We start from the raw sequence: 10,149 nt of genomic DNA on the forward strand, positions 1-10,149 counted from the left end.
GTTCAGTAGTGTGCCGTTAGCAGGAAAATGTCATCAGACAAGCATAACGAATCTAAAATATCAACCATGGAAGACAATAAAGAAAATTCACCGGACGGACTTGGATTGGAAAGTATCCTTTCTCAAAAAATATATATGTGGTCAAGAAAGATATATTTGTGCGAAAGCTTGACTCATGGCAGAGAGACCTGCTAAGCTAAGCTAGCTAGCGCTGTAGGCTAGTTGTGTTCATGCCGGACGGCTAGTGGGGCTGCATAGGGTTACGTGTCATTTGCTGTCATGAAAAGAGGATTATAGAGAATGCCTAACAAATAATTGTCAGTGATTAAATGGTAAAATACTGCTTATAGACGGTATACACCGCCTGTCATTGATTTCAACTCTAAGTAATAGCATACTAGCTTTGTAGGCTGTACTGTACATTATTGAGCCTCAAATTGAAATTCTACCAACGTCCCATGTGTGTCGTTTGCTGCTCCTTAACCACGGCTTGCAGTTCTGCTGGTCATCAAGGAATCCCAGCAGCAGCACGGCCTGAGACATGGAGATTACCAGAGATACAGGTGAAGGATGGGACACAATTGACCCATGTGATATTGACACATCACTTATGATAATCAACTAGCCACATGGTTTAACATAGAAAACCATTCTCTCCTATAAGCGTCTTCATCCATATGTTCGCTGTTCACAGGGGTTACTGCTCTCGCCGCATGCGTCGTCTGCGTAAGACGCTGGGCTTCAAGTTGGGCAACAGACACAAGTTCACTGGGAAGAAAATTACTCAGGAGATGATCTCTGACAACAGGTAACCTTGCCCCCTTCCACCAAGGAACGACAAGCTTAGCGCAAGAGTGTCTAAAATGTCCAAAAGTCGGGATGGTGCCAGGCTACTCTACCATATGCCACTCAGTGTGTATCTCTCACAGGAAACACTGCGGTGCTGCTGTGTTGCATTCTGAAAGTCCAACCAATCCAATCATGTTGGGTTACCTGGATTAGGAAAGGAAATTCCATTGTAATTCAACTTAACAGCATTATTCCCATCTTCAAGGTGCTTACTCTTACCCACCCCAATTGCTTGGGGAGTAAGGAAGATGGAAACTAAAAGTCTTAGTAAATGCCCCCCCCCCCCTCCCCCCAGATACCTCCTTCTGGTCCTGATGGAGGCGGAGCGGGCGTGGAGCTACGCCATGCAGCTGAAGCAGGAGGCCAACACGGAGCCGCGCAAACGCTTCCACCTGCTGTCGCGCCTGCGCAAGGCGGCCAAGCACGGCGAGAGGCTGGAGAAGCTGTGCGACAGCCCCCGCGTGGACGCCAAGACCAAGCTGGAGGCTCAGGTACGGAGCCTACACCTCGGAGAGGAATGCTCAGTCACAATATATATTTTCAGTTCACTGAATTTGTTTTCGGGGACAAATAAATGCCAAGTGTTTTGTGTAACCTTTAATGAGCATTGAAGAAACATTTCTATATATTTTTTTTTGTTGTTGATGTGGACCAACAGTAACATTGAATGAAAGTGGATTATCCGTTGTGTTGTTTGCAGGCCTACACCTCTTACCTGACGGGCATGGTCCAGTTCGAGATGCAGGAATGGAAGGCTGCCATGGAAGCTTTCAACAAGTGCAAGTGAGTCACCGGAAACCCTCTCGACTTCGCCCCCTCCTTTACTGACACTTGTGTTCTGACGTACGTTGAGGGAAGCTCCGTGTCGCCCTAACTGACCAACACCGTGTGTGACACAGGACCATCTATGAGAAGCTGGCCAGCGCCTTCACCGAGGACCTGGCCGTGCTGTATCACCAGCGCGTGGAGGAGATCTCCCCCAACATCCGCTACTGCGCTTACAACATCGGTGAGTGCACACCAACACGCACACGCACACACCCTCCCCTATGCCTCCCCTAATAACCATCCCCTCCCTTTCCATCTCCAGGCGACCAGAATGCCATCAACGACCTGATGCAGATGCGTTTGGCTGCGGGGGGAGGTGGAGGCATGATGGCTGAGAAGCTGGAGGTGTGTAAACATGGCTGCCGGTGTAGGCGTCACCCGCCGCTCGGGGGGAGCCTTGCGTGTGCGTCCGACGTTGAGTGTTTTTTGTTGTTGTGTGTCCCTCCAGGCCCTCATCACCCAGACGAGAGCCAAGCAGGCCGCGTCCATGAGCGAGGTGGAGTGGCGAGGACGCTCTGTGCCCGTCAAGATCGACAAGGCCCGCATCTTCCTCCTCGGCTTGGCGGACAACGAGGCGGCCATTGCCCAGGTGGGCGACCCTTAACATGCACACACACACACACACACACATAGAGACACGCACACAGAGATAATTATGTTGTACAGTATCTGAGCTCATCCAATCCCAGACACTTACACGTCTGCACACAAGACGACACAGAGGACCCCTTAAAATGAAGTAAACAGATACTTTAGTGGGAAACTCTTTTTTACAATTGTGCTGCAAAAGTGACGCATAGGCTTAGTGTGGACTTGACAACATTCAACTTGCACGACTGTGTCTGATGTTATAAATGCAGATGTAGATTCTCTTGCCTGCATTCAACCGATGTTCCACCTGCCCTCACCAGGTGGCGCCCTCTGTCACCACTCTAAACCTCAACCATGGCTCTCTGGCAGTTTTGCCTCCTTCTGTCCTGTTGCTCCGCCCCTAGGCTAGGTAGCCGAGCCCAGAGAGACACACCCAGCCGGTCCACTCACGGCTCTGGAATGCAGTACAAATGCTTTCTAGATGTTTCACCTCGCACAGGCTACACCCATCAGTGTCTGTGGAGCAATTAGCATCGCCGCTAGCCATGCTATCAGTTTTTTTTAAGGACAGGTTCTTTGTATCGTCTCACTACCTGGTAACAGTTGGTGGTTTGGTTTGGTGAAACTGATCTCCCTCAGGAATCCCCGCTTGTATTACCGGAAACTTGAATAGAAAACTTTATTGTCCACACAGATGGAAATGTTTCTTTGGCAGTGGTGGCATGTCACAGATGCGTAAGAAGATGCAAATGTTCTCTCTCTGTGTCTCTCTCTACCTCTCAGCCTTTACTCCTCTCCACCCCCCCACCCCCCCACCCCCCCCCCACACACACACACACATACACCCCTCTCTGGGTCTCTCTCTCGGCCCCCTCCCTTGCAGCAGGGAGGACCTAACAGGTTCCACCAGTCTCTCTAGGCGTTACTAGGGTGTTGGCCCACGTTCGTCTGCCACCCTCTGACAGCGCCCCGCTGGGGGGGGATGAGAGATTAGCTTCATAGCCCATCCATTACCAACTAGCCTGGCCCGGAATGTTCCTGGAGTTTTCGTCATGATGTTTTCACAACCCATAATTGGTTGAGTGTTTATTTTGACTCCTCAGGAAGGTGCATGACAAGTAGTCATGATGCAGCTATCTTTTTGAATTATGTCATGAACGATAATCAATAGTAGTAAGTAGTAACTTCGGTCATACGAATAGTTTCGGTCTCATTTTTTGGTGTGTTTTGACTGATGCCGTCCTGAAAGATGGAATGCATGCAGGTCTCTGGCACTTTTCATTAACAGTGCTAAGATCATAGGATAACCTCCATACCTACCAATTGGTGTGTGTGTGTGTGTCTGGGTATGTGTGAGCACACAAGCATGTGTGTGGACAGAACAAGAGGTCTGTTCATGGTCTCTTAAGCGCAGTAACACTAGAGGCCTTCATTACCATACTGTAGGAATGAGTTTCGCCAACCTGTCTGACTGCATAGTTCTACTTCCCCGCCACCATCACATTCCTAAGCTGCATGTACCCCTTAGTCGCCAAGCCGTCTACAGTACTAGTTATTTAATGATAACCTAGGGAGTCAGGTGGCTGAGCCGTTAGGGAGTCGGGCTCGTAATCTGAAGGTTACCGGTTCGATTCCTGGCTGTGCCAAATGATGTTGTGTCCTTGGGCAAGGCACTTCACCCTACTTGCCTCGGGGGAATGTCCCTGTACTTACTGTAAGTCACTCTGGATAAGAGCGTCTGCTAAATGACTAAATGTAAATATAAATGACATTTGTTGAATTTGTCAAATGACTTGTCTACACATTCTTTGCTTGAGTTGTGTAGACATTGTCAGCTGGTTGAATTGAATTTGTTTGCGCCATAATATTTGTACTGCTAAATGTGTCAGCGGTGTTTTGGAAAGCCCATTCATTTGTATATCGTCAGTTTAGCGTGCTAGCGGGCTAACATAATAACTTATGTGGAGGTTGCCGAGCAGAAACGTCTCTGGTTGACGATCACAAAGAACCACAAGGCTTTCCCTCCCAAGAATTCTTCTGTGCCATTCCTGGGCCTGTCCTGGCTAAACGACATTATTTGTCTCCTCACAGAGCATGCTGAAGCGAAATGTCATTGTTTCGACACCAGAGTAGTTTGAGTCAGTAACAAGTATTTTCATCACAATAGATGTTTAATACCCAATCACACCTTTCTATAGATAAATATACTTGAGTCAGAGCAAGCATGACAGGTGGGGGCCACACCTGTCATGCTTGCTCTGACTCACAAGTATATTTGTAGCCTTTTGTCTTGGGCACAATACAAAGTACACTACCTGCTAGTACATTGTACTATGATCCTTTTCAGCATCTTTTAGCACACAGGTTAGTGATGCGTCATGTTGTATTTCTCCTGTGCGGCTTTGTCCAGGCGGCCAATGAGGAGACCAAGGAGAGCCTGTACGAGACCCTGTTGGCCGAGTGCAGAGAGACCATCCAGGCCGTGAGGGAGGAGCTTAAGGCTGAGGCGGTAAGCGGGGTGAAACACTGTTTCAGAAATGTTTTGTTTATTTCCTGTTCGTGCTGTCAAAATCAGGCTGACTGGTGTTGTTTGTTTCCGCCCTGCAGAAGCAGAGAGAGAGAGGCCCTGATGCCGACAGTGGGAAGGTGTCCAACCTGCAGTTCCTGCATAGGTAGACGGACTGTGTGTGTGTGTGTGTGTGTGTGTGTGTGTGTGTGTGTGTGTGTGTGTGTGTGTGGTGGAGGCGGAAGCCATGTGTCCACATGTCGTTGCGACGCAATCTGTACCTCACGCATTTTCCTTCCATCATGAAATGTGTGTGTGTGTGTGTTTGCGTGCAGCTACCTGACCTACATCAAGCTGTGGACGGTGGTGAAGAGGAACGAGAGCATGGCCCACGTGCTGCAGGCCCAGCTCAAGGAGCCCCAGACGGACGAGAACAAGAGGGGGCCCCGGCCCCAAGACCTCATCCGCCTCTACGACATCATCCTGCAGGTACGCACCCCACCAAACACGCCTAGTCACTGCTGTGTGATTGGTTAGGTAAAGCCCGTCTGGTTTACCGACAGGGAGCCTGTTTAATGGAGGATGCTGCTTTAGGACTTCAGTGTGTTATCAGAGGTCATATACTCTCAAGAGTCCTTGGGAATCATAGTCTCACTCGTGTGTGTGTGTGTGTGTCTCATAAGTAGTGTATATTGATGTCTGTGTGGTCCTGTCTTGTCCAGAGTCTGGCCGAGCTGGCCGCCTTGCAGGGTCTAGAGGAGGATCACACCTTCCAGAAGGAGGTGGCCCTCAAGATGCTGGTCTACAAGGCCTACAGGTCAGGGTTCTCACACACACACACACACACACACACAGTGACATCCTGCAGCTCTTCGTCAGATGTCCTACCGCGTACAGCTCAACAGTGTGCCCTGTATTTGTCACCCGCCCACACTTTGCGACACGCACACACTAGATGTAAATGGACTCGGGCGTCGGTGCGACTGCTGTTCCGGTAACCCCTCGTCCTCCCTCAGGTGTTTCTACATAGCCCAGTCCTACGTGCTGGTGAAGAAGTGGAGCGAGGCGCTGGTCCTGTACGAGAGGGTGCTGAAATACGCCCACGAGGTCCAGTCCAAGGCCAAGAGCCTCAACAACAGCCTCAAGGTACCAGAGGCCGCGCCCTTCCGACCTTTCACCCCCACCCCCCAGCCCCTGTTTGCGAGGGCCCATCTTGAAACATGCTCGTAGCTCCACGCAAGACCAGTTTTACCCCTAAGAGCATGCATGCAGACCAGCAGGCTGACGTTCGAAGGACGACCAATGGATCGCTCCACAGAATGTACAAGCAGAAACTCTTGGACCTATTCCACAAATAACGCTTCTCTTTTTCTTTATCCTCCAGGATCTCCCAGATGTGCAGGAGCTGATTGCCGAGGTCAACGCTGAGAAATACTCCCTCCAGGCGGCGGCCATCTTAGGTGGGTGAAGCCAAAACATCCGACATCTTACTGAGCCATGAAATGTTTACCGTGGGTCGTGTACTGTCGTCTGTGTGACTGCTCTGCGTGGTTGCCGTTAAGACAAAACCTTGGTTTGTGTACACAGTAGCCTTCTGTGGTATAATCTTGTGTGTGTGTGTGCCGCTGACTGTGTGTGTTTGTGTTTTAGACACGGGCGACGCGCCGGAGGCCCCCTCCCAGCAGCAGATAAAAGACAACACGGTAGGAGAAGAGCGCCACCGCAGGAAGTCGTTAAACTACGATTCCAGAATCACACTCTCTAGTTACCATTAAATGATCTTCCCAGAAACACACCATTAAATGATCTTCCCAGAAACACACCATGAAATGAACTTCCCCAGAAACACACCATGAAATGAACGTCCCAGAACCACCCTATCTTGAAAAGTCACTGTTCCAGAACTTCGACACAGACTGTATTTATTAAGTGTACACGTAGACAAACACTAGTGTGAAATTGGAAAAAAAGTCATATCCTTGATCTGCATATATACTTTATTTCTAGTCATTTTCATTTCTCCATTCTCATCTTCCCATGATGACGACACCATAAAACAGTCAGGGGTTGTGGGGGTTATTGTTGGAACTGAGCCCTTCCTGGTTCAGTACCATACCAGGAGACTGGAATGACTGAAATGAACCGGTACTACTCCCATGTGTACTGCAGACAGCACGTGACTGAAAGGGGAATGCTGCCTAGCAGACTGACTGATATGATGTAGATACATGCACACACTACATATGGGTCATACATAGTGCTCATCTAAGGAATATTTTCCTGACAGGATTCTGTCAGTCAGGGTATGCAGCTGCGTCCGTGACACCTAGAGTGTATGTTGTACACGAGCTAACTGGAATCCATTCAGAACAGATGTGTAGGAATGTAACCTACTGAATCTTGACCAAAAAATAGTGAAATAATGAAATGATAAACCTCAAAAGTATGTACTTGTGGCAGGCCCTGTTCTGGTGTTTATTTCCTTCTCTCTCTCTTCCATTCAGCCCCTGTCTGAGCGCCTGGAGACCTTCCGCCTGGACCCCGCCCTCGTCGGAAAGCAGCCCAATCTGGTTGAGTTTCCACCTGATTTCCAGCCTATCCCCTGTAAGCCCCTCTTCTTCGACCTGGCGCTAAACCACGTGGCCTTCCCACCCCTCGACGACAAGGTGGAGCAGAAGGGCAAGGGCGGCCTGACCGGCTACATCAAGGGCATTTTCGGGTTCGGAAGCTAAATCGATCTCCAGGCTTCCATAGGGCCCCCATTGATTTATTTTTAAAATCAGGCTGCATGGGGTTACTAGGATAGGGGCTCCCTCTCCATCTGAGCTGTGGAAACACTACTGAAACCCCAGGTTCTCGACATTTCCATGTCTGGAAACTCATACAGCCTACAGACGCACAAACAAGCATATATATACACACACCCAAGCCTCCTTTACAGAGGGGGAATAAAAGGATAATATAGTGGCCCTGGAATAATTTTTTATTACCTTAACTAAAAGATCCTAATCTGGATGCGAGTATGGATGAGGAGGGAGGGAGCAAGTGTTTCCGGAATGCCACCTCAACACAGTCTGAACGGTTTCTGCAGGTTTTTAGGGATTGTCCTACCATCACAGGGGACACTAGACAACACCACTACCAAGCCATGTTTTTTCATCACAGAGCGCAGAATCACAGTGGGACAAACGATATCAAGTGTCCTGAACTGCCTGAATGTTTGATTCTTTTGTTTTGAGTTTTTCTCCGGTCTAAAGCTCAGATCTAGCCAGTTTGTCTTGTTGTCCTGCATGCCAGTGAAGGCACCAGACCTATGTACTGATTGTAATGTTAATTACATTATTACATATTGGGTTAGATGGTTGTGCATTTGAGGATTTTTTTTATTTTATTTTTTTACAACTTATACTTAAATATACATTTAGGGGCCCATAAAGTCAGGCCATTTTATGGCAATGAAAATGACAGTAATGGGGAGAGCAGTGAAGTCTTTCGTTGACCAATTGTTTTTATTTTCCCCCCAGCAACCCTTTGATGATACACAGCGTTAATACAGCATACCAAAATCTGGTTACATCAAACTGATTTTTCTAGTGGAGCAAAAGGCTGCCTACAGGTACTGTCACTGAGCGGCCTGTACTGGACCGAAGCCAGTTAGTTTCATCTCACATCTGAATCTGCCATCTGACTCGATGTACAGGTTTACATCTGTTCAGCCTCTTGTCCTGTCTCTAGAAAACCAACGTTTTTAAGTTTTTTGTTTTTCATGTGACTAATTATTGTCCTTAACAGTCCTTTTTAGTCTTAATTAATTTGTTAATAATTTTTTCTTTCACATTGTGATATATTAAACAGGGTTTGGGTTTAGTTGTGTGTCGGAATAGTTCCACACATTAAAAACCCAAAGAAGCCCAAGAGAATGATTTCTGTAAACGTGAGAAACAATGAAATATATATATACCGAAAGAATGAAAAAGGATTATAAAATGACGTGATGATTTGGTTTCCAGGCTTCTAATTAAACGAGATACATTTGCGCCAAACATGACTGGTGTCCTTTTATTCGGCTATCACAATTTGTTGTCGTTTTCCTGTCGCAACAGAGAGAAATTGTGCAGCCTTACGTGTGACGTGAATATGGATGGCATTGTTGTGGCCTTGTGAACTCTTGTGATGTCATGCAACCCTGAAAGGCATCTTCTAATTAGATACTGTAGTTCTGAAGCCAGCCCTGTTTCTGCCCATGACCACAGATGCAAAGACAAAGGTTTGTGATCTCTGGGTGCTGTCTTTCTCGAGTGTGTAGGTGTGTGAGGAGTGTATGGGATGCCTTTGTTGGGTGTGTGAGTACGATATGAATCTTGTTTGTTGTTTCCACTCCCAGATGGGTGTGGGAATGCTACATGCTAGCGCTGCACCTCCTAGCCAATAAGACGAGGGATACCTGTTGTGTAAATCCCAGCATTCCTAGCTGAAGTATTTAGTTGGTGTCTGTAGAGAAGCTCTGTCGTTACTGGCTCTTACAGGACACATTCCACCTTACTCCAGACACCTGTCGAATACCACTGAGATCGTCTGTTTTCATAATCAGTTCATCTTTATGTGGATGGAAGGGCAGGGTGAAATGGTCACAAATCAGATTTGTTCATCCTAAAATATAACGTATTTGATCAATTTAGCTGATGTTTTTTATTAAAGCAAGATGCAATCCAGGGAGGATTTGAACCTGCGACCTTTTGACCAACCTATACCCTCCATCAACCAACGTTTCTTCCTCAAACGAGACAACCATGGCGTCAAGTTCTAACCTGCAGATGTCCGTGTATTAGGCCAACCCTCCCACACAACGTTTACGATGTTTTTGTTTATGCTTTTCCTTCCTGTTACAAAGAAATGTGTTGCCATAGGAACATTAAGCCAAATAAGGTTTTCCAGTCCAGTTGGCATCCGCCTGCTGGGCCCTCCCCTCCAGTTGGTACGACCCACCCTCACCTAGAGTATGTGTGCCTTCAGGGCCCTGGAGATGTGCTATGTCACCTGACTGTGTGAGGCCAAGAGATACTTTAGTATCCCTGCTTGAAACTGTGATAATCGGTCCCATCCTGTAGGACTAATATGTACAAAAATTCCCAGGGAGGGAGAATTAGGAGGATTAGGTGGGATTAGGTAGGATTAGGCGTTTGTTCGTGGACTGGTTTTCCAGGTAGACACAATGTAGTTCCAGGTCAATTCAATTCATGGGACAAAAGGCTATGTTTTACATAGAAAATATGCCAACAATACCATAATTAGCATTTAAAGGCATCATTGGCACAACCTTACAGAAGACGCTGAGGATTTATTTGATGAGGATTGCAGTACTCTGTACTCACTGG

At 47.5% G+C, this 10,149-nt stretch overlaps 1 protein-coding gene across 1 annotated transcript; it reads left to right on the forward strand.

The window, feature by feature from the left end:
* Positions 1 to 23: 23 nt before the first annotated feature.
* Positions 24 to 8,817, forward strand: srp68 (signal recognition particle 68). The gene is made up of 16 exons (XM_067259272.1): positions 24 to 112; positions 497 to 563; positions 695 to 808; positions 1,145 to 1,340; positions 1,550 to 1,632; positions 1,749 to 1,858; positions 1,940 to 2,022; positions 2,126 to 2,266; positions 4,679 to 4,777; positions 4,876 to 4,940; positions 5,110 to 5,263; positions 5,497 to 5,591; positions 5,791 to 5,920; positions 6,159 to 6,234; positions 6,425 to 6,477; positions 7,279 to 8,817. Exons 1-16 carry the CDS (start codon positions 28 to 30, stop codon positions 7,504 to 7,506), a joined length of 1,779 nt encoding a protein of 592 aa, XP_067115373.1. The 5' UTR covers positions 24 to 27; the 3' UTR covers positions 7,507 to 8,817.
* Positions 8,818 to 10,149: the final 1,332 nt, after the last annotated feature.

Source organism: Osmerus mordax, chromosome 21, assembly GCF_038355195.1.
Source record: "Osmerus mordax isolate fOsmMor3 chromosome 21, fOsmMor3.pri, whole genome shotgun sequence".
Lineage (NCBI taxonomy): Eukaryota > Metazoa > Chordata > Actinopteri > Osmeriformes > Osmeridae > Osmerus > Osmerus mordax.

What these genes read in the sequence shown, in the direction of transcription:
- srp68 (XM_067259272.1), top strand. Translation starts at nt 28, where the DNA reads ATGTCATCAGACAAGCATAACGAATCTAAAATATCAACCATGGAAGAC. An exon ending in GAGATGATCTCTGACAACAG is followed by an intron (nt 809 to 1,144) that starts GTAACCTTGCCC and finishes CCCTCCCCCCAG; the next exon opens with ATACCTCCTTCTGGTCCTGA. An exon ending in CCAGGCGGCGGCCATCTTAG is followed by an intron (nt 6,235 to 6,424) that starts GTGGGTGAAGCC and finishes TTTGTGTTTTAG; the next exon opens with ACACGGGCGACGCGCCGGAG.